Raw genomic sequence first — 21,813 nt, 5'->3', positions numbered from 1 at the left:
CAAGGACCGCACTTCATGCCCCTCAAGACAGGCGCGCTCTATTAGGCTTTCTGCCTGTACCCCGATCACCAGTTAGCGTTTACGCAGCCGGCTATTGGGGAGGGGAAGGGTGGGTTTAGGGCTCTTCCTGCTGTTACGGAGGCATGGTTGTACCTGAGATTGAACTTGAAGACGAGGAAGAGGTTTGTGCAATTTATCTAATGCTATGATCGTATGTCTAGGGCGCAATGACAAAAAGCATCGCCGTTCCACCTCGGTTATACTACACCCCAACCAAAGAAAAACTACTCCCTGGTGTAAGGCCCCATTCCGACCACCAGCATCTCACCCAAACCACTAAACTAATGTCTTCCCAGCTCCACCTAGGGGTAGAAAGACATCTTCCACCATGGAGGCCTCCACACAAGCGGCAGAAACCGCGCACATACTGCCTTGTCGATTCATCGCCTGATTGATGCGGGTGCCGTCGTAATAGACAAAATGGGGACCGTCCAGTTCGCCAATGGGGACAATCCGACGGCGGATTGGGTTGATTTTCATTGTCCTTTTTAATCCCCGGGTAAGCACACCCACTCCCCTTCCAGTTCTTTGGGTTGTTTGGGTATGGCAATTGTTGGTGGATGTTAGTGTATATTGTATGGCGACCGCTACCAATCCCCCGGGCGGATCCTCATCGGGCCCAGGCGCGGGAATCGCATCATATCCGTGGCTTGATATTGCCGTTGGAAGTGGCACCGGCGGGTCGATGCGCAGTCCAGTGGGGTTGAACGGGGTGAGCTAGATGGGGTTTTACCCTTGGCTGAGGGGCTTGATACGGCGGGTGTGTTTGCGCGTGATGCAAGGGTTTGGAATGGGGTGTTGTATGCTTGGTATGCGTATTTGAGGGCTGTGAAGCCTGTGACTAGGACTGGAGACAGGTACAAAGGGGTATCCGTGAAGGTTGTTCTATTCGAATGAGACCTTTGCGGATGTTAGTCCCAAGGCCGGTGAGATTCTCAGCACGGGAAGTAACCCTAGATCTATGGATGAAACCACTCCTTGTCTTTTCTACCTACGAACTCGCAATTTTCTTATAATACTTCCAGACCTACGCCGTGCTCACCTCCGTCTACCAATACCAAAACCTCGCCCTCCCCTTCTTCAATGCTTACGCGTCCGCGAACTGCAACTGCCACCCATTCATCAACCCGGGCCCGCTCGCCCGATGGGCATGGGGTCAAAAAAACGCCAACGCCACAACCTACAACATGGCCCAGCACAACCAAACCATTTTCAAAAATTGGTGGTCATTATCCGGCTACGACCTCCCAAGCACCACCACCTGCTCCGAAGGAATCTCTATATACCCATACAGCATGGGCCAAACGCAGTATCGGAATGTGTATACCGACGCGCCTACTGAGCCGCCGATGGGGTGGCGCGATGGACGCATTGCGACGCTGGCGGGCGTTCCGGACTTTGTTTTTCCGGTTGGTGAGGTAGCCTATAACTCGAGTGTGACCTTGCAGGAGGAGTATTTGCCTGTTACGTTGAGTTTTGTTGTTGCGAGGGGGTGTGATCTTCTCTTGGCGGATTTGGTGACTGAATTGCAGGAAAGCGTGGCTATTAGGGCTCCGGGGGTTGGGAGGAGGATATATGGTTGATTATTATGTCTTCAGGGTTTAGAGATGGATAGATTGATTTGCAATTTGATATAACTCATGCACCTAGCTTATCAGCTATCTACTCGTCTCCTAACTCCCCCAACAAATAAGCTAGCTCTAAGAAACATTGAGCGCAGGAAGCACAGCCCCCCTACACTCGCCAAACCCAATCCTCCCCCCGGTCTCCCGATTAACAGCCCACCCCTCCATAACCACCTCGTCACCATCCTCAAGGTAGACGATCCCCGCATCAGACAAGGCAGAGAGTTTATTCTGTGGTAGGTTTCGCTCCAGAAGGCATGCTATGCCGATGTTTTCGCCGGTGGGGGTGAGGCGCTGGTTATTATTATTATCAATATACCATATTATAGGGGGAAAGGGCGGTTTTTCGGAACTGGGAGGTACGGCATACGTTACTAGTAACAGTCCCAGTCCCGAAGATATCACCCGTGCTAAGACCCTCGCCTGCGGATGCCAAGTGGGCAAGTTGCTGGTATGGGCTCCAGTAGAGTTCTTTCAGATTCGTTTCTGTCACGAGGTAAGAGTGGCCGTTTCCTAAGTAGAAGCTGTCAGTCTCACCACCTTTCCAAATCCAGAGGGCTTTATCCATGATATACTCACGAACAACCCACGCCCTAAGCTCAACATCCCAACACTCCTCCTCCCTGTCCCCCTTCCAAGCCAAATGCTCTAGCGGTTCCGGACTCTGCACTTTCCCTGCTGGCCTGGCAACCGTACTCTGCGCAAGCGCATCCGTACTCACAATCCAAGGCGAAATACTCGTCCCGGACCCTTTCCCATGGAACGGCCCCAGCGGAATCATCTCAAAACCCTGAATATCCCGCGCAGACCAATCGTTCAATATCACAAGACCGAAAATATGGTCTGGTGCGTTGGCGATGTCCAGGACTTCACCGGGTGGAAGGGGGCGAGAGAGGAAGATGCCGATTTCGAGCTCAAAGTCGAAGCGCGCCGACGGGCGGTAGGGAATGTTATCGGTTGAGGGGGGTGTTAGGGGCGATGGGAGGGACCTGGAGGAGTAGACCCCGTTTGGACGCCGGATGGGGGTTCCTGAGATGCGGAGGGAGGATGTGCGGCCGTTGTAAACGGAGGGGATGATGAACCAGTTTTGGGGGACGGGCGCGGACATTATTTCGCTGCACTGTTTTACCCCATATATATTCAGCCGTTTATTCTTCACCTTAGCTAAGTAGCTTTCACTTGGCGAATGGATTTAGAGGACGCGAGGGGGGGGGATATGTAAGGTAGAGCTATAAGTAGGGCACGTACGTTCTTCGTATGTTCCAGCGAACAGTAGAAGTCGGAGAAATTCCTCGTATCCATGGGATAATGGTTCGTGACATTTTTCAGTGGAATTGCGTATTTCTTTCTGGCAGTTTCGTCGAAGTCGGAGCTGGAGAGGGTTGTCTTTAGGATGGCCCTAACTTGTCTCTGGCTGGTCTTGGATAGGGCGGCGAAGGTGTTGAGGGTTGGCTTTTCCAACATTAGCATTAGTACATACTCACTCAGCTAATTTCGTTGGGCGGGATGTAAGCGGTCGAGTGGAGTGCATACCAGTGAGAACACGTTATTCTCAAACCCAGGAACAGATTTAAAGTATCCATCTCTCTCGAGCGCAGCCAGGTCGACCGCGTCGTTTTCCAAGGCAGTTGCACAGCGCGGGGTAGGGTTGTCAGCGGTGGAAACGACGCCGTAGGGGAGGTTGTCGATGGAGAACGGAGAGGATGACATCGTGGCGGGGGCTATCGCGTAGTGTTCGGAAAACAAATACTGAGATTAAAGATTGATGATGGTTGTTTTGTGATCAAGGTTAGTCGCTGGGCGTGTAATATATGTACTCGCTAGTCGGGCAGCGGTGCGTAAGACGGGGGGTTTATCTTATATTTACTCCGATGCATGGCGGAATGTCCACGCGAATACTCCGGTGGCTGTAGGGTGCTACCTCTGCCAATCTGCAACACCAGGAGTACAAGCCGGTGATCGAAAATCACCGGACTTGAGGTCGTGTACTCTGAGGTGGCCCTAGATAGTAACGGCTATCCTTGTTCAAACTCAGGGATTATATTTGTATGCGCTATTTGAGGGATTAAACGTGGCAGGCGGGGTAGGACAGCGAACAATCTACGATGTAGCTATAAAAGGGGAGGCTTGCTCTACCAGGGGGGGGGGGCGGGGGTTACGGGGTTCATCGCAGAAAGAAAAAACAATTAAGCAAAATAAAAACGATAATCATATTGAGCGTTTATTCTTCATGAATCGTGCCGGACCAAGACGATCGACCAACTTCTGCCGGCTACCAGCTAGCAATATCGATGTGGATATTCGCCGGTCAAACTCCCCAAGACTGGTCCAAAAAGCGACGGGATGTCGCTGAAAGTGGCCCATCTCTCGCGACCTTTCCGGTCGCGTGCCTCACCGAACGGCGGCAGCATGGCCTACCTTAAACGGTTTTACGGGCGTTGAGGTGCGTTCTGTCTAACCAAGCGTCACGGCTACATCGGCGCGGCCTAGTTTTCGGTGGAGATTTTGACCTTCTTCTCTGGAGGAGGAATGACCTGGTCTTCGGAAGCACCTTTGAGGCTGGGCAGCTCGGTCACGGCTGCCTTGATGATTTCGAGCGACTTGGCGATTTCATCCTCTGTGATGACGAGGGGAGGAGCGAGGCGAATGATGTTTTGGTGGGTAGGTTTGGCCTAGATAGTCAGCAAAGTACTGGTATGGAGTGAATGTTCTTACCAGAAGACCCTTTTCCTTCATCAGCATGCACAGATCCCATGCGCTGTGTCCGTTCGTCTTCGACTCGTCGATAACGATCGCATTGAGAAGACCCTTGCCGCGGACGGTCTGGATGATGGGGTTTTGGATGGCCTCGAGGCCGCTGCGGAAAATCTGGCCTAGCTTCTCAGCGCGCTCGACCATGTTCTCCTCCTGGACGACTTCCAAGGCGCGGATGGCGACAGCACAAGCGAGCGGGTTGCCTCCATAGGTTGAACCGTGGGTGCCCGGCTCAACGGTGAGCAACACCTCCTCGCTACCCAGCACGCAGGACACCGGGTACATGCCGCCGGAGATTGCCTTACCGAGGAGCACCATGTCCGGCTTGATGCCGCTCCACTCGTGGCAGAGAAGCTTTCCTGTCCGCGCGATACCGGTCTGGATTTCGTCGCAGATCAGCAGCACGTTGTGCTTGTCGCAGAGCTCTCTGGCCAACTGCAGGTAGTCGTCGTCCGGGACGACAATTCCTGCCTCACCCTGGATGGGCTCGACGAGGAAAGCAGCCAGGTTGGCACCGCCCTTTTCGAACGCTTCGCGCAAAGCATCCTTGTCATTGTATGCGAGGGGCTTATCGGTCCCGGGAATGTTGCAGCCAATGTTGGGGACGTACGGGCCATAGTTCTCTCGCGACTCGGGGTCGGAAGAGAGTGAGATAGCGGCCATCTGAAAGGGTCAGCCTACTGATTGCCGCAAAGATTCCGCAACTTACAGTCCGCCCGTGGAAGTTGTTCTCCGCACTGATGATGATCGCCTCGTTCTCGGGGATGCCCTTGACCTTGTAACCCCACTTGCGGGCGATCTTGAGCCCGGTCTCGACCGCCTCCGCTCCAGTGTTCATCGGCAGCACCATGTCGAAGCCAAAGTACTTGGTGACCATCTCGGCGAACTTAGGAAAGACATCGTTATAGAACGCGCGCGAGCTGAGTGTCAGACGCGAGGCCTGGTCAACAAGCGCTGCGATGAGCTTGGGGTGGCAGTGGCCCTGGTTGACGGCCGAGTATGCGGACAGGAAGTCGAGGTAGTGGCGGCCCTCTGGATCCCAGACCGATGTGCCCTCAGCGCGCGCGAAGACGACGGGCAGCGGGTGGTAATTGTGGGCAGCGAACACCTTCTCAGCCTGGATGGCCTCTTGGGTAGAGGAAGCGTGGTATGCGGAGGCCTTGGTACCGTTCGCACCATTGGTGCCGTTGGACGTCATGGTGAGCAGAAATCGGCGGAAGAGTAGGCAGATGCGTAGAGGAAAGGGAAGATAGGAATACTTAAAGAGAAAGAAATGAAAGAATTGTGGGCGAAAACTTATAAGCACAGAAAACGAGGCAGTATACCGCTAAGTGCAGGTGTACCCGTCAGTTTCCCTTAAGTGCAGGTCGACCCGTCCGATGACGCTGTGGGGTCTCTGTTGCTCCACTGCTGACATTCACCTGCTCTCTGGACAACTCGTACTTTTCTTCTCCTTTCCAGAATCCGGGGTAACCAGCCATGTCCACTCACTCCAGACGTTCCAAGCCCCGTTCGCCTGCCTCTCCTTTGTCTTCGAGTGACCCTGCGCTGGCGCAGTCACCCTCGCCGTCGCAGTCCTCCCCGCCTTCACGCCCGCGCCCGCTCTCCGCCAAAGCTCCGGTCGACGTGTCCTCCAACATCCTCCTCTTCCTCATCGGCTTTCGTCTCCTCAACGCCCTCACCATCCGTACCCTCTTCCAGCCCGATGAATTCTTTCAGTCGCTTGAGCCCGCTTGGAAACTTGCCTTTGGTGAAGACCAGGGCGCCTGGATCACTTGGGTCAGTTCCCCGACCGCGGGGTTATATAAGGTTGCGGTTCTGACCGATCTCTCTCTCTCCAGGAATGGGAACACCAACTGAGATCCTCACTGCATCCGCTTAATTTCGCTACCGTTTATTCTCTCGCTGACCTCGTCGCACAAACCATCGGACTCTCCCCCGCATCGCGCGCCGACCTCCTCGTCGCCGCGCCCGGACTAAAGCAGGCCACTATCGCTGCCGTCGGTGATTTCTACACTTGGAAACTGGCTCGGTATATATATGGTGATCAGAGTTATGAATCTTGGGCGACGGTATATTATCCAACAAGATAGTGATGGGCTAGGCTGATAGTTGCAGCTTGCGTTGACCGTTGTCAGCCCTTGGCAGTGGTTCTGTTCCACCAGGACGCTGTCCAACTGTCTTGAGTCTACGATCACGATAACTGCTTTGTACCTGTGGCCATGGGGTTGGGCTTCGGGCTCCCGCGTCGGGTCTGCTCGGAGTAGGGGCGTCCAAGTTAGCATCTCGAAGTACGTTCATCACTTGCTGTCACCGACCACCGCTGACCGAGCAGCCTTCGTGAATGTCTCTTATTGGCCGCGTTCGCCTGTGTTTTGCGCCCGACCAATGTTATCATCTGGATTATCTTGGCCAGCGTTGCCTTGCACAAAAGTACGTGGACGGAAAGATCGGTTCTTGCTCGTGAGGCCCTGCTCTGTGGGTGAGTGCTGTCCCTTTCTTGTCCTTCGCTGGCTGACCCTGCAGTTCGTCGGTTTTGGGTCTCTCGGCGGTGGTTGATCGATACTTCTATGGATTCTGGACTTTCCCGCCGCTCAGGTTCCTATACTTCAATGTCGCCCAGTCCCTGGCGGTATTCTACGGAAAGAATGACTGGAGCTACTACGCCTCTCAAGGATACCCGCTTCTGCTCACCACCGCGCTGCCGTTCGCTCTGGTGGGTCTATACCGAACGCTGAAGTATCCGTCGGCTCTGTCGAAAGAGAAAGCTTCCATCTTAGTGCAGCTCGCCCTTGTCTCCCTGGTCATGCCTGCCGTTCTCTCGGTAATCACCCACAAGGAAGTTCGATTCATATACCCTCTACTACCGGCGCTACACATTCTTAGCGCATCCCCTCTCGTGGACTTCTTCCTTCCGGCTTTGGCAAGCACACGTCACCAGTACATCCCACGACGTCTGACGCTCATATTTTTGCTCCTAGTCAACGTTGTGATTGCGATATACACCACTATCTTTCATGCGTCCGGCGTCATCTCGGTGCTGTCCTATCTCAGACAGCAGCATCAGGTCCATGGAAACACACCTCAACCCCAGAATCAAGGCACTGCATCAACATACGGCGGAATCACAGTTGGCTTCCTCATGCCCTGTCACAGCACCCCATGGCGCTCACATCTTGTAGAGCCCACAATTCACGCATGGGCCCTCACTTGTGAACCGCCGGTTGGCCTTAATGAAGAGCAGAAAGCAGTCTATCTAGATGAGGCAGACCAATTCTACGACAATCCCAAACAGTTCCTCCAAGACAACATGGTTGGCGGTCTGCGTCACATACCCCGAAGGCCGTCCTACTCAACTCCACCAAACTCCCAACGACTACCCACCCAAAAGCTCCCCCCTCACGAATGGCCAGACTACCTCATCTTCTTCGCGCAACTCGAGCCAACCCTCAAGGCCTCCCTCCGAAGTTCCTCCTACGGCGAATGCTGGCGAACGTACAACACCGCCTGGCACGACGACTGGCGCCGCCGCGGAGACGTCGTAGTCTGGTGCCTCGATCCAAGCGAACAACAAGCCTGGCGCTTCGAAAAGCAGCAACGCGCACTCGCCGAACGCGAGCGGCAGTTCGACCGTATCATCCAGGGCTTCGCGAGTGATTCCGCGCCATCCTCGTCAAAGTCATGGGCTCCTTGGACATGGACACAATGGACGTCTCCTTTCTCATCTAGCCAGCTCTCCTCGTCGTGGTCGTGGCCGTGGGAAAGGCGGAAGAAGCCGACGGTGTTTGGGTTCGAGGTCCCGGCTTTCCCGGAGTGGGGGTCTGGTTGGTTTGGTGGGAAGAAGAAGAAGAGGGGTTTTTTGAAGGATTTTTGGTTTTGATTTCTTGGATTAGCTACAGTTGACTTGTTTGGTGTGGAGATGCTTTGCCGATATTCTATCTACCTAGTACATATTTTCATATTAATATCATTGAGAACCTGCCAATCACTGTTGGAACGTAAATCATCGATTCCTTCAGCGACTGCCCAGCATACTATGGTGTTACTCACATACAAGCCGGTCTCGATCTTTCATCTAATCCTAGCTAGCGAAGCAGTAGCGCAGGTAGAGACAGCAATTCTCATGGTACTCACTGCTCCGGACCGCAGTTACTAGTAGGTGATTGACAGAGTAGCGTAGCACCATCGGCCTTCCACCGAACTGGCCCAATGAGCCGGCCAATTCGTTACCTATACCTGGTATACGAGGAGAAAGCAGGCGCCCATCCATGTCTTTTGAAAATCCTTGATCAATCAGGCTTCGAATCATGGAGACTCTGAAGATCTAAAAAAGACTTTATATCGCCTCCAACACTCCCCATATGTATCTCTGGCCTTTTAGGCTCGACTATTGTACGCTGTTGGACTTTGGGGGCATATCGTTGTCCTGCTATAGGCTATTGAGTAGTATTCCTCCGTGATGACTATATATATCGTCAATCGGTCTTGCTTGTTCACGAGAGCTGGAAGGGCTTACTGGAAGTAGGTAGTTTGGTACAACTTCAAGCGCCGTTTATAGATACCTACTCCGTATAATATCCAGCATGCAAGTAGGTCCCATGTTACCAACTACGTGTTTCGATATTCCTCTTTAAAACACCTCTAGCCGAAGCTTTGAGCAAACGTTCGCATTATAGGTGCATTATAGCATAAAAATAAAAAGCATAATTCACAGAGCAAGAGAAGTCAGGCGACGAGAACCAGAACCAGCCAGTATCTACCGACGTCCAAGATCTCGAGAAACAAATCCTAACCAAAACCATCGAAAAACAAAAAAGAGCCCATTCATTCATCCGCTTTGCTCTCATCCTCACTCTCACAGCAATCACAGACAACAACTTAAGGCGACTGCCTCTCATAAACCGCAAAGCGGAACTTATCCTCAGGGATGTAATTCCACACCTTCTCGACAACGTCTCGAAAAACAGCCTCATTCCCGCTCTTCATTACTTCGGGCAAATCCCAAGAAAGCCTATCATTCTTCAACCACAACCGAACAAGATACCTCTTCTGGATCGGACTATCGCGGAACTCGTCGCGGGCATGAAGAAGCGCGAAGTTGTTCACGAAGAGCAAGTCCCCCTTCTTCATGGGTAAAGCGATAGCATGCTTCCGGCAGAGAGATTGGAGGGTGCTTAGTGTTTCTCTCTGGGTTGGAGTGAGAAGCACTAGGCTTGGTTGACGCTCGATATCGGGGGACCCGATGAGAGCGTCAGGGATTACGCTGCTGATGAGGTGGGTTCCGTGTCGGAAGAAAAGGGGGCGGGTTTCGGATGAGGAGAAGCGGCGACGACTGGTGGGGGAAGAAAGGAACGTTAGGAGGCTGAGCTGGCTTCAAGGGCTTGGGGTATGTAGTTTAAATGGGAGAAAACAAAAGATATATGAATGAAGGAACGGGAAAGTGAGAACAGGGTGTGTCATACAGATCCAACGGCCAATCTGGCTCAAACAGTCTGTCTGCCATCTGTTGGTTTATGCGCTGGAGCTCTTCGTACACCTTTGACGCAGAGACTAGCAGATGGTTCCCGCCATCCTGGGCGCAGCTTCTGGATTGTAGGGCTATGATGTCGCAGTAGAGATCATTGTGGAAGGTCTAGATCGGGTAGGTAGGCGCGCGTCAGCAAAATATGGCTCGAGGGACTTTGGGAGGGCAACGAAAGGGTGAACAGGAAGAAGGCGTACTAACCGAGGCTCTGTTGGAGTATTTCAAAGGACGGCTCTCCTGAGACACGGCCAAGGTATCAGGGTTACAAACATGGCCTGTCAGTAGCAGAAAGACAGAACACGAAGTATCAGCAGAACGTAGTCACAGCGGAGCTGACTGAGGGTTAAGTGACTTACCAAACATCGTCCCGTCATCCGTCTGTGTTCCCAGTAGACCACCGATATAAGAGGACACACCAAGGAAATAACGGTGTTATCCTCAATGGTATACTTATCCGGGTTCAAGCCACGGAGGACAAAGAATCCCTTTCCCTCGTGTATTTCAAGTGCAAGCGCCCGAAGGGCCTTACCAAGGGTGGGCAGCGGGAAGTTGAACTGATTGGCTTCGTCAATGCTGAGGCCGGACTCTGCTAGTTGTTAGGAATATTTGAGTGGAGTACATCTAGCTTTAGAATGAGAGACACCATTGAAGTAGACCAAGGCTTCGTTGACCTCGTGGATTTCGGCCTCCGTCAGGACATATGTGTAGGCGCTTTCGTCGTTGAAGCTTTTTGCTGTCCAGGAGGTGGACGAGAGGTAATGGCTAGGTTTCTTCCTGAAGCAGTAGTCCTGAGGGGAAGAGAAAGGTCTTTCATCAAGATATGGAGCCATTGTGAGTAAACTCGAAAGCAAAGCGCGTTGTTCTGTTCGTTTTCTGGTTGTGGTTGAAGAAGTAATCAAAGCACGAAGCACGCATAGGCAAAATCCTCCGAAGGGAATGGCAATTTCAATGTTCGCATCCATTTTGAGCCTCATCGCGACATACAACGAATGTCTCATTGTTTCCCCGTTTTCTAATGGTGTGTTGGCGTGCAGAGATTCCAAGAACAATGTCCACTCCCAGCTTTCCACGGGTTGCCGTTTGGAGATGTTTGCAGAGTCCTCCTGCAGCTAAGACGTCAGACATTCTAGCGGGATTCGACGAGTCCGCGTTTCCCCCAATGGGGTTGACCTTGGCTCGGGTCCATCGCACCTGACCCAATCCCCTGTTCTCGGAATCTGTGGAGCCGGTCTGTGTACGTCCTTGTCTTCATCTTTGCTCTCGGAGGTGACACGGTCGTGGCTCTTTACGAGCTCAGGTGAGTAGCTAGTCGCGTCCGTTCATTTGACGGTAGCGACCCTTGATGGCACGATGTTCGTCGGTTCGTCGCATCATCGCCCTATCACAAGGCTGCTTGAGCGGGATCAGGCGTAAGAAGCAATATTCGCTGTGATATCACATTGGTCGGCGCGAAAGAAACGACTGCCAAGAACGAAATAGATGTACACCAGTATACAGTTTTGTAGAGCTTCGCAAACAAAAATATTTTATGCTGGAAGCGACTCGTTAGACCATCTGCGACATGGGAATTCGCCAATCAGTCAACAGCGCTTCAGTTCCCTCATTCCACACCGAGATATGGGCTCGTATCATCGGCGCGCTCTATCACAGAACCAAGCGCAAGGCTGGCAGACGCAGTGCCTTTCACGACAGTCGCCTTCCATTCAGATCTTGCCCCTTCAAACGACGAAGAGTCGGGGAGAAAATAGCCGATTGTAGCCGATACTTCATCAATCCAATGACAAGAATCAAGTCTCTCGAGTCATTGACCACCACAACCTGGGACATGGACGGTTCAGGGCTTGTCGGAGGATATTTCTGGGCTGTGTCGCGTTTTGCGCGCGTCCGAGCACCACAGCGCATTGATGTCTATGTCGTGCTATTGGTATGTAGCGCATATTATCACTGGAACACCTTGCGAGGGCTAAAGTACTGAGGATTGGCAAGGCACGCAGTGCGTGCTTTGGAATAATAGGCAAGCTCGCACATTGGAAGACTCGGGGGCAGACACCTAGGCTTTCCGTTCTGTTCGCAGATATGGATTCGACAGGTCAGACCTCGCATCGAGGTTACGGAGTTGCAGACTGCTCCGGACTATGCATTGGAGCGGTAGTGGCTGTCCGTCGCAAGGCTGAGGGATATGCGGGAGTTGCCAAGCGAGCATTGACCGAGTGAGACTGATCTAGGCGAGGTCGCTATGCAGTTGCATGAATCAATCAACCAGGTGACTAGTTTGCTGCGGCGTACCGATATGGGTGTGATTTTCAAGACAGCCACCCTTGACGCCAAATACTGTAAATTGAGCTCAGAAACCTCTGGCCTGCGAGGAAGGGCACCACATCCGGACATCTAGTCATGGTCCGTGATATTTTGTCACCAAGGAGTTCCGTTTCGGCGGTAAGTGAGTATGCAGAGTGACTATGATCCCTGCCGCTCCACTCCCTCGATCACTTTCCAACAGCTCAAAGGAGATCTGCTCACGCAATGGCCGATCCTCTCAAGGGTGCGCTAAGGTTCACAGGAGCCATGCTCTATGTTCATTCGCACCTGCGCATTCTCTATACGGACCGGAGTAAGGCGAGCCTTGGGGTCCTCTACAGTAGACACGGCGGAGCTTCAAACGTAATGTCTATCGACACGGGTCAGAGAAAAAGCTAAATAAAACTAGGCGCCAACAATATGTTATACCGCTCACATTGGGGGCATCGCGAATTAGACAGTTGAGAACGGTATATGTGCTTGGAATCGCTTCGGTGTATCCTCGAGGGTGTAGACCAAACGAATGAGGCGGCTATCTATAGTTCGTTTCGTAAAGGTGAAAAAGGCAGAAAGAAAAGGAAGAAGAAGGGAAATAAAATAAGACAGAAGAAAATGGTGGGAGAAGAAAAGAAAGCACGTCCTCTGTCTGGCCTTATTAATTGTAAGGTCACGCCTGTGTCCAGCAGTATAGGTGATGCTGAAAGGGAAGGACGACAGCATCCATCTGTGATTCGCCAACGTCGACTTGGTCTGCGGGAGAAATCGACAAGGATGGAGATATATTCAATTTCAAATGAGTTCTATAGTCGCTAGCTCGGTTGTGACGGGAATATGGGTTCAGTGCGCAAAGCATTTGTGCGCGTTGCGACGGGGAAAATGTTCCAGCGCTGGCCGACAACGGTTTCGCGCGCGTGTAGAAGGGCGACCGAGTTTGAGGGGCGTTGTAGAGTTGATACAGTCGGTCACTGGAGAACTGAAAATCAACACTAAATCCTGGGCGAACAATCGTGTGACCCAGAGCAATGGCGTAGCTTCGTCGTTATCTAGATCCTTTTCGGCCAGTCCATTGAGCTCGTCGCCTAGACGTACTTTTGTCAGACACCAGCGAGATACCTTCCTTTCTGAAGGTGAAAAGACTTACGGCGCATTGCAATAATCTGGCTTAGCTTTTGGACAATTGCCAGACTCTCATCATCAAGCTTTGCCTCCTTTTGCATTTCTCGCGTCCACTCCTGGCCAAACGGGTCCATACCTCTGACCACACATCGATAATGGTATATCAGGTTTTTCGCCGACGCCCTCCACTCTTCAATCATGGCCATTTGGGTTTTGGTTGCAAAGACGAACGCATTCGCGTTCTGGAGTGAGTCAGTCGGGCTTCATGACGATTAGGTGGAAAGAGCAGGGAGGGGGAGCCAGCAGGTCGGGAGACTAACGGTTTCCTTGTATTTCCTCACGAATCGCGTTTGTTTGTCCAATACCAACTCCAAATTGAGCAGCAATACGAATGTCGTCAAGAAAATTTCGTACCAAGTCTCCTTCCTCTCATTCTTCTTCGCTTTGTAAATCAATTGTTTGAGTCCCGGCCCCACATGGTCAAGATGTCGCTTCATATAGGCAATATACAGGTTGTCGATCTGGTAGTCAAGGGAAATGGGAATGAGACGCTGGTTATGTTGCTTGAGCTTTCGGTTGTCAACCAACGGAATCCCAAGTGTATCACCGTGTATGATGGCTGGTTGGTCCTCTGACACATAACTGGCGGCGAGAATCTTTAGCGCGCTCGCGACGATCGTTGAGGTCTCCGAGGGACACCCTGCTCGCATCCGTACATACCTCCTAGCCTCATCCAGGGTCAGGAAAACTAGCTCGTCCGTGATCTCAGAATCAATGGCTTTGTTGGCCCGACGGATACTGTCGTCAAGATATCGACTCATTGCCCTGCGCATCGGCTCGCTGTCGGCATCAATGCAGGCAAATGGAGGAAACTCGATAACCTCTTTTGCTTCGCCATCCTCAGATTCAAATGATTCCGACAAGTAGTCCCCTGCGCCCGGAACAAATCGCTTACAGCGGATACGCAAAAGTGGCCCATCAAGATCATGCCCAACGTAAATCTCCCTCACATCCGGGTAGTCCTGCGACCATGCGTACTTCTGGAATTTCGAGCGAACGTCTCCAGTTCTCGAGTTCCCTGCCCGGAAGGGTAGCAAGTCGCGGAGATTGAATCGTACACAAGGTTGATTGTATAATCGCGCCGAATGTCGAATTCTATCACAGTTGCTACAGGGGGAGCCTTGGTCGCACTGTGAAACGGTGTGTCAGCACTGCTCATGCAGTAAAATTAATTCCACTCACTTTCATCCGACAAATTCTACATCTCAAGCAGGCGCCTTCTCTTCGCATAATCTTAGCATGTTCCCGACCCTCGGCGTCATATGGCCCTTTCTTTCGTTTTTGGAGACCATTAGGAGGGTCTCGAGTTTCAGTCGCCGGCGGCGTGGGAGCTATCACCGAGCTTAACAGCCCTGAGGAGCCTTGAGAGTAAGTCCTCTCGGTAAGCGGGGGTACAGGAGAAGGGACAGTTGAGTGAGTCGCGAGTTGGTTGTATCCCCGCAATCCGGTCAGGGAGGGATTGACTGGTTCAAATTGAACCTCGACAAGTCGTTGTCTCTGAAATGTGGTCGAAATAGCATTTGCGGGGAAGGATTTGTCTGTATGTCATGCAGCCTAGATCAATCTCATGTTTGCTGCAATTAGCTGAGTGGGATTATTGGTACCTGGGCCAAACTGGACATTGTCCAATCTGCAGCTGGCATCGGCGATTAAGGTAGGAGCTGGCGGCCCGACAGACGGCCCACTCAGGTTCCACAGCTGCTCGTCCTCTGGCGATTGGGGGTCCGGCACAGTATCTAGTAAATCGAAATCGATGGTCCAGTCGATCGTGCGGGGAGGCTGGGGAAACGGTTCGTCCTCGTTGAGCCAAAGTAGCACCATTGTACCGATTGATTTTGCCGGTGTTTCAGACGCGAGGAGACGGACGAGTGACGGAGACGAATTGCCATGTTGCTGGGGGATTGGAGTGACATTAGTACTCAATGACAGGTAGCTTTCGGCACTAAAGAAGCAGGAAAACGCCTTGTGCCAATCACAATGGATTTGTGCACGAAAGATAATGAAAGTTGAGGCAGAGCAGCATGAGAGAGAAAGGAGAAGGAGAGAAGGCGCAACCGGTCAACAAACCGGCCAGTCACCTGATTGGCCATCACAACATCGCCTCATCCTCGAGTGAGGCTGCGCCCAAAGTCCGACAGTATTAAACTGCCATCCACCGCACTCAGCCATGCTCTGGGAATGAGGCGGAGACAGGCCCTCACCTTCCCGTTCGTGCCCAAGGTTGAAACCCTCGTCCCAATGGCTGACTGGCGGTCGCTCCTCTGCAGTGTCTCCCACTATCTTTACCCAAAGAACCCTTTGCCACCCCCTCTGGGGTACCTCCGCATCGCCTCGCCAGATGATATCGCTCGTCTGGGGATTGTTGCCACTGCGGGCTTCTTCTATTCGGAACATTTCACGTTCGAGCGAATCGGACACAAGGAGTACCCTCAGGACACCCTTGCTTTTTTTCGTCGTGAAATTCAGGAGTTCGTGAAAAGCCCAGAACATATTGTGCTGGTATGCACTGATAAGTATGATCCCGACGAGTACAAGCAAGACAGAAGCAAAAATCCCCCAAGATAACGGTTGGACGCCACCTAATGCAAGCGCGGAGGTCGTTGTTGGTCTGGGTGTCTGGAAGTTAAACCCGGGCTCATCGCGGGTGGGGGATTTACAGCCAAGCACAGGTAAGGCTGACTTCAGAGACAGGGATCATCCACTACTAACGCCGTGTACTATGGCTGTGCAAGGTCGCTTCCAGGCAGCCCCAGAATACGAGGGGAGGGATCGAGACGAGCAGCGCGCCAAACAGATTGAGTTGTGGCTGAGGCAGCAGCTCATGAGTACGTAGGAGTCATCCTGTAGGCGAAGTCTATTGACAGATTGCATGCAAGGCACTTTCAGAACCTGTTCGTCATGGAGAGAATCGTGGTTCATCCGGCTTACTGGAACAGAGGTCACGGGAGTGCTATCGCCCAGTGGGGGGTGAACCTTGCTCGCATCGACGGGGTTGACCAGGGGGTGTTGGCAACCAGCATGGGAGCATCACTGTTCACTCGTATCGGCTTCCAGCATCTTTTCGACATCCAGATTAAGGGCGAAGACGGGTGCTCCGAGGGACTTTCCCTTGCTGTACTGAAGTACGAGTCGCACCTGCCCCGATGACAGCTAGCTGTCTTCAGCACCCGCGTGATTGTACCTGGAGAATACTCTTTGTCAAAGTTCTTCTCTGTGCCCTGTTGCCTCGTCTTACTATCCTATGCTCGTCATGTATTCCTTTGGCTCAGAGCCCGGGCACAGAACGGATCAGACCAGATGGATAGTCCAATACATGACCTTGAACAGAGATACCTCATATACTTAGGTGATCCTTCCGCAGCAACCAGTCAGAAGTACCATGACGGACAAGGCGCTCATTTCCAGACCTCTACAAACGGCCGGGTGTGGCTGGTAACCGGTCAAATCTCTCGTCTTCACCGGTTAGGTTCTTTGTATATAGAGATCGCATCGGGAACGACCTTTGATCATCACCAAAACTCCATCTTCAGACTACGTATCTCCCATCCAAAAAGCAACCAAAATCTCACGATGTCGCCGTCATCGTATGAATACTTTCAGCGTCAAGTACAAGAAACCGAACTCCCTACGCAGTTCTATGATCAAAACACCTCTACCATTTCTTACCAAACGTATTCGGACAGCACGAGTGGAAATAGTCTTCAGTACGCTCCCGGCTTCATGGAGAGCGCTCCGCTAGCGCGTTTCAATCCTGCTCGAGAATCCGCCGAATATCAATATAACCTCTACAATCATCAGCCCCAAAATCGCTCCGCCACCAATCACGGGGCGCTTACCCACCCAGAAGCGTCAAACTACGTGGCAGACTACGGAGACCCGCCAGCAATCTCGAACGTATCTGTAGCCGAATCTGCCTTTTCATTCCCGACACATCAATCCGGGCACGGTGCAGGTGGTCTAGGTATGTCCTACGACGCTGCCGAGACTCATGATTATTGGCCACAGACCCCGCCATTCACCGTTGAAGAACAGTAAGTCTATATAGCCAATCATCCTTCCTAGCCAAACCTAATCGCTTCTCTAGCTCAACTCCTCCAGCGAATACGAGCGGTTCCAAGCCTCGTGTCTGGTGTCCCTGGCCCGGCTGCGGCAAGAGCTTCGGCCGGAAGCCAGATCTCGACAGGCACTACAATTCCCTCCACCAGCGTCCTGGTGGGTATGGCTGCTCTGAGTGTGGAAGATCATTCAATCGCAAGGATAACCTGACGGCACACTACTTAAACGTGCATAGTGGTGCTTCGAGGGTGTCATCAAGGTGAGGTTGAAGATTTCAGTCGCGAGAATTGAGCTCGATGGGGTTAAATTGATACAGTGGTATATTCTGAGGAAGGTGTACAGGACCCTTTCATTTGTGAGCTTCGCATTGCGTGGATGTGGATTATTGGACTAGACTTCAAGTATCAGCGAACCTCTCGCTCGATCGTTGTATTCGACAGAACTGGAATAGGCACACAGCACTAGTTACTATTTTCGGTTCTTAATGTGTTGTTACTATGTTTTTACTCTTTCGGTTGAATGAAATGACTTTTCGGTTGAAAATACTCTTGGATTTGCAGACTCCTTACTTTGCCTCACTGCTACTATAGCTAAGTAGGGTCAAAGCCAGATGACGAAGCCCTGAGGAAAGAGCGAAGACCCATTTTCAAGCACTTACCTACTTCCAAGTTTAGGTCTTCGCCGACCTCACGATCATTAAACTACGCCTATTAATGCCGCTGGGGATGGAGCGAGGAAACCGTTAACGTCAGTACTTGTGAATGCCGAAGGCCTTGGGCCTTGCAAGTGTCTCAGCATCAAGTACGCCCGTTTTGTCTACGTCAAGAAGATCATTTGCTTCAGCGAATGTTCAGCCTACGATCCTTCTCTGTAGAGGTACCAGTTCTTGAGGGGAAAGTCGTTTGGTCGGGCTTGACTCTGGGTGCTCGTACACTCTCCGCATAGATATCTTTTACCCTCTTCCACGTGGCATATAATGCGATCTTAGAATCTCTTCAATCCAATTGTCTGTCCCCCGCCCCTTTCTTCACGCTTCACCGCAAGACGACTTCATACGCTCAGGGTCAGCCCACGGTGCAGGCGGTGGAATCTGGAATCTGGAATCAGCGCTCGATGGGGCCCAAGCGGGGGCACTGAATCCTCACGCCAGGGGACAAGAACAAATTGAAAGATACGATTGGATGGTTTGGGCGTGAGTGAGAATGACTCATGCTGGCTCATGCCCTCCACCTCCGCATTGGGCCTAGCGGGGCCTGGCGTTTACACGTATTTTACAATGTGCTATGTAGATGATTTGGAGGATCTCATCGTCCATTGGAATGAGTAATCATGATTGCTAGACAACTAACAGGTCAATCAACATAGAATAATATACCACCCCAATACTTGCGGGGTAGAAGAATCACGTCGACTCATGATGGGCAAAGATGATGGTTCGTTGGTAGTATATAAAGATTCCGGCCTGTAGATTGTAGCTAGTAGACTATCAGCTTCGATTGAAAGCCTAAGTCTCCTGCAGGCGGGAGCATTGTGAGTCAGCCTCCGAGATGGGAGCTGAATGCGAGTGCGAAATAGCTTATGGTACGTTGAGTTACACAGTATGTCATTGCTTGAGTATGAAGACAACGCCTGCGACTGCCGACTTTGCGCACTGAGGCGCTTAGAGATAATGAAATAGGAAGACGTCTCTAAGACTATTTTGGGCCGACATCGACTGACTCACCCTTTCACTCCTGTCTTTCTGTCTACTCTGTTTGTTGATGCATTTGCTAACTTGGTAAGTCGAGAGCAGTATAGACGTGTAAAATACCGGTATCCGGACAATACAGGCACAGCCCACCAAACCGGCTAAGCCCGATCAGCTCCCCGCAGCGGTTCCCCTTCAAAAGGGCCCTCTTCTCCTCCCCAGGCTCACTCATTCTTCTTTTCTCCCACACACCAATCGCCATCACCAAGGCGTCACGAGCGCTTCCTTTTCTCCCTTTTTAAAACCGCCCGCGCAACCGGGTCGCCGTAAGACCCGGCTTATATTATCTCGCAATGGCTGCCGCCGGATGTTCCGCAGCAGCATCGTGCCGCCAGTCAGCAGCAGTCTACCTGGGTGGAAGAGGAGCAACTCCAGTATAATTCCAGTTACCTCGACATCTCCCCGCATTCTTTCTTTAGCGACACCGACTTCCTTCTTAATTGTACCTCTGATTCTTCGACATCTTCCTCCACGCCTGTTCTCTTCCCCGACCTCTCAGCGGCCTTCCCACCCGTTGATCCGCACGCACCGCAGCTCTTCTATGACCCGCTTCTTATCCCGTCTATGTTCCCTGGGGATCCGGCCTCTTCGTCAAGATTCGATAACTTTGGTAATTTGACGGCGACTGCTGAGTACTCGACAACTACGACTACGACGGACGGAATCGATTGGACGGCTCTGGGTTGCTTGCCTGGTTCTTCTAACGAGCTGAGCGAGCATCCTGCCAATAGTCTTGGGAGTCAGAGCCAGAAATATAGTACTAGTGTTGCCTCTCCTGGTATGCTCTCACTGCTATGTACATTCATTAACGACCTATGTACTCATTCTAATACTCCTTCTCAGACCCCCCGTTCGATCACCACCAAAACTCACTCACCACAACTGCTCCCTCCACAACCCATACCACAACCACAACAACCCGCTCAGCCACCTCTACATCTACATCCATGCCCTCTGCAACGTCCCTCCCCACGCCCTCCCCCGCCTCTCGCGAATCCTCGCCGAAGGAGAACCCCTCGCGCATCTCAAAGCGCCAGCTCAACACCATGGCCGCAAGGCGATACCGCCAGCGCCGCCTCGACCGAATGACCCAGCTCGAGGAGGAACTGGAGGCTGTCAAGCGCGAACGCGACGAGCTCAGGATGCGTGTTTCCAAGTTGGAGGGGGAGACGGAGGCGTTGAGGAGTATGGTCAAGGAGAAGAAGTAGATACGCAAAGTTTGTTTTAGTTATGTTATGAATGTGATGGCTGATCTGCTGAACTGTTACTTCGAGTGTAGTGTAGTCCAACGCTTCTCGTTTCGTAGACTTCATCCGGACTGCAAGGTAGACTTTCTTCCGCCATCCGCCTAATCATCCATCCCTCGTCCCAACCACTCATCCCCCAAAAGCTCACTCGCAGTCGATCTCTCCCCAGGATGGATCCTCATGACCTCACACACAGTTTCCCTATCCTCCCTCTTGATCTCCCTCTCAGTAGCCCGACAAAACGGCCGGTAAGTCTCCGGCGGACTATTCTCCATAACCCAAACAAGAAACCCAAAGTCTCGCCTGATCGATGCCAGCAATATCCGCGGACCATTTCGGAAAAGGCCCGAAAATGCGATAATGTTTCAGCGTGATCTGGACGGGGTGGTCTGGGTGGTCGAAGGGGTATTCTGGGGAGGGTTTGAAGATGTGGAAGCCGTGGCCGTAGAGGGTTATTAGCTGTATTCAAGAGGTTAATGGTATCCTGAACTGGACTGGACTTTTGCGAGTAGACCTGGGTTGGTCTGGAGATAGACACGTACCGTCGCACCAAACGACCAACTATCAGTTTCCGTCCCCCAAGGTAACTGGAGATGGGGCTCGGGGCTCCTGAAGATCGGTGTACCGATTAAGTCACCGTCCCTTGCATGTCCGGAGTCAATGTGCATTGTGCTTCCGAAATCGGCTAGTTGGATGTCTTTGAATCGATTCTGGTTCTCCCCGTCTTGGTCTTGAGGGCTTGGGATGGGGCTAGGGACGGGGGTAGGAATTTAACTGTAGTTTGCTAGGAAGTTGCTGGGTTTTATATCTGTATTCTCCAGTTAGTTAGACATACCTTCCTCTAGGACACAGGTAGTTCTTGTGGATAAGATACGCACCAGTATGTACAAACCCCTCATCATGCAAGATAGCAAGTGCCTCCAGGACCCCTGTAGCAACATATTTCACTTCTCGTCTCGTAAATCGACGGGCGTCCGAAGCGGCTAAGATATCATCGTCTAGATATTTCAAGATAATCGTAGGAGGCAGCGAACTATCCTTGTTGGTTACTTCGTCAAGTAAGGGCCGGATAAAGGGTGCTTGGTCCTGAAAACGACGCAGAACGTCTCGCTCGTTGCGGATGCGGAAGTGTTTGATGCTTTTCACTATCACTTTTCTTGCTGCTTGTTCCTGAGGACACTCATGTTATTATGGGGGTCTCGGAGAGGGTTAGGGCGGAAGGAACATACTCTGCCAGATAAACACTCTCTTAGTGTTGCTTTGTTATGGAATAGACACCTACTCTGCCCTTGAGACCTGGCCGAGGGCTACAGCAGAACCCATATC

The 21,813-nt window shown here is 52.0% G+C and overlaps 9 protein-coding genes across 9 annotated transcripts; 3 read left to right on the top strand and 6 right to left on the bottom strand.

The window, feature by feature from the left end:
- Positions 1 to 637: 637 nt before the first annotated feature.
- On the top strand, positions 638 to 1,643 carry BDV17DRAFT_290984 (uncharacterized protein; the record flags this gene model as incomplete). The annotated part of the gene is made up of 2 exons (XM_073762031.1): positions 638 to 772; positions 1,086 to 1,643. 2 exons carry the CDS (start codon positions 638 to 640, stop codon positions 1,641 to 1,643), a joined length of 693 nt encoding a protein of 230 aa, XP_073615812.1.
- A 117-nt stretch (positions 1,644 to 1,760) lies between these two features.
- Positions 1,761 to 3,429, bottom strand: BDV17DRAFT_298284 (uncharacterized protein; the record flags this gene model as incomplete). The annotated part of the gene is made up of 5 exons (XM_073763658.1): positions 3,219 to 3,429; positions 2,934 to 3,137; positions 2,265 to 2,805; positions 2,056 to 2,198; positions 1,761 to 1,979 (listed from the first exon to the last, which is right to left on the bottom strand). Exons 1-5 carry the CDS (start codon positions 3,393 to 3,395, stop codon positions 1,761 to 1,763), a joined length of 1,284 nt encoding a protein of 427 aa, XP_073615811.1. The 5' UTR covers positions 3,396 to 3,429.
- A 396-nt stretch (positions 3,430 to 3,825) lies between these two features.
- Positions 3,826 to 5,785, bottom strand: car2 (ornithine-oxo-acid transaminase). The gene is made up of 3 exons (XM_073757785.1): positions 5,149 to 5,785; positions 4,401 to 5,102; positions 3,826 to 4,357 (listed from the first exon to the last, which is right to left on the bottom strand). The coding sequence occupies exons 1-3, from the start codon at positions 5,635 to 5,637 to the stop codon at positions 4,172 to 4,174; spliced, it is 1,377 nt and encodes a 458-aa protein (XP_073615810.1). The 5' UTR covers positions 5,638 to 5,785; the 3' UTR covers positions 3,826 to 4,171.
- A 133-nt stretch (positions 5,786 to 5,918) lies between these two features.
- Positions 5,919 to 8,319, top strand: gpi10 (putative glycosylphosphatidylinositol-alpha 1,2 mannosyltransferase; the record flags this gene model as incomplete). Its single annotated transcript, XM_073760041.1, has 5 exons — positions 5,919 to 6,218; positions 6,281 to 6,511; positions 6,558 to 6,730; positions 6,775 to 6,921; positions 6,966 to 8,319. The coding sequence occupies 5 exons, from the start codon at positions 5,919 to 5,921 to the stop codon at positions 8,317 to 8,319; spliced, it is 2,205 nt and encodes a 734-aa protein (XP_073615809.1).
- Positions 8,320 to 9,317: 998 nt separating this feature from the next.
- BDV17DRAFT_290980 (uncharacterized protein) lies at positions 9,318 to 10,793 on the bottom strand (the record flags this gene model as incomplete). Its single annotated transcript, XM_073762030.1, has 6 exons — positions 9,318 to 9,771; positions 9,902 to 10,071; positions 10,165 to 10,238; positions 10,320 to 10,341; positions 10,392 to 10,549; positions 10,607 to 10,793. The coding sequence occupies 6 exons, from the start codon at positions 10,791 to 10,793 to the stop codon at positions 9,318 to 9,320; spliced, it is 1,065 nt and encodes a 354-aa protein (XP_073615808.1).
- Positions 10,794 to 12,513: 1,720 nt separating this feature from the next.
- Positions 12,514 to 13,086, bottom strand: BDV17DRAFT_80929 (uncharacterized protein). Its single transcript, XM_073765167.1, has 2 exons — positions 12,691 to 13,086; positions 12,514 to 12,631 (listed from the first exon to the last, which is right to left on the bottom strand). Exon 1 carries the CDS (start codon positions 12,979 to 12,981, stop codon positions 12,715 to 12,717), a length of 267 nt encoding a protein of 88 aa, XP_073615807.1. The 5' UTR covers positions 12,982 to 13,086; the 3' UTR covers positions 12,514 to 12,631; positions 12,691 to 12,714.
- A 12-nt stretch (positions 13,087 to 13,098) lies between these two features.
- BDV17DRAFT_290979 (uncharacterized protein) lies at positions 13,099 to 15,258 on the bottom strand (the record flags this gene model as incomplete). The annotated part of the gene is made up of 4 exons (XM_073762029.1): positions 13,099 to 13,340; positions 13,403 to 13,619; positions 13,698 to 14,455; positions 15,042 to 15,258. The coding sequence occupies 4 exons, from the start codon at positions 15,256 to 15,258 to the stop codon at positions 13,099 to 13,101; spliced, it is 1,434 nt and encodes a 477-aa protein (XP_073615806.1).
- Positions 15,259 to 15,675: 417 nt separating this feature from the next.
- On the top strand, positions 15,676 to 20,448 carry BDV17DRAFT_290978 (bZIP transcription factor JlbA/IDI-4; the record flags this gene model as incomplete). The annotated part of the gene is made up of 7 exons (XM_073762028.1): positions 15,676 to 15,905; positions 15,967 to 16,106; positions 16,170 to 16,262; positions 17,045 to 17,468; positions 17,522 to 17,649; positions 19,512 to 20,018; positions 20,084 to 20,448. 7 exons carry the CDS (start codon positions 15,676 to 15,678, stop codon positions 20,446 to 20,448), a joined length of 1,887 nt encoding a protein of 628 aa, XP_073615805.1.
- Positions 20,449 to 20,588: 140 nt separating this feature from the next.
- BDV17DRAFT_281553 (kinase-like protein) lies at positions 20,589 to 21,810 on the bottom strand (the record flags this gene model as incomplete). The annotated part of the gene is made up of 7 exons (XM_073760040.1): positions 20,589 to 20,741; positions 20,779 to 20,946; positions 21,030 to 21,211; positions 21,263 to 21,295; positions 21,366 to 21,657; position 21,717; positions 21,770 to 21,810. The coding sequence occupies 7 exons, from the start codon at positions 21,808 to 21,810 to the stop codon at positions 20,589 to 20,591; spliced, it is 870 nt and encodes a 289-aa protein (XP_073615804.1).
- Between the last annotated feature and the right edge of the window lie 3 nt (positions 21,811 to 21,813).

This window comes from Aspergillus undulatus (assembly GCF_047715775.1).
Source record: "Aspergillus undulatus strain CBS 261.88 unplaced genomic scaffold BDV17scaffold_22, whole genome shotgun sequence".
NCBI classification, from domain to species: Eukaryota; Fungi; Ascomycota; class Eurotiomycetes; order Eurotiales; family Aspergillaceae; genus Aspergillus; species Aspergillus undulatus.
Note: the sequence above shows the minus strand (reverse complement) of the source record. Positions and strands in the feature narration are given on the sequence as shown.

What these genes read in the sequence shown, in the direction of transcription:
- car2 (XM_073757785.1), bottom strand. Translation starts at nt 5,637, where the DNA reads ATGACGTCCAACGGCACCAATGGTGCGAACGGTACCAAGGCCTCCGCA. An exon ending in ACAACTTCCACGGGCGGACT is followed by an intron (nt 5,103 to 5,148) that starts GTAAGTTGCGGA and finishes TGACCCTTTCAG; the next exon opens with ATGGCCGCTATCTCACTCTC. An exon ending in TGAAGGAAAAGGGTCTTCTG is followed by an intron (nt 4,358 to 4,400) that starts GTAAGAACATTC and finishes CTGACTATCTAG; the next exon opens with GCCAAACCTACCCACCAAAA.
- BDV17DRAFT_80929 (XM_073765167.1), bottom strand. Translation starts at nt 12,981, where the DNA reads ATGCTGTCGTCCTTCCCTTTCAGCATCACCTATACTGCTGGACACAGG.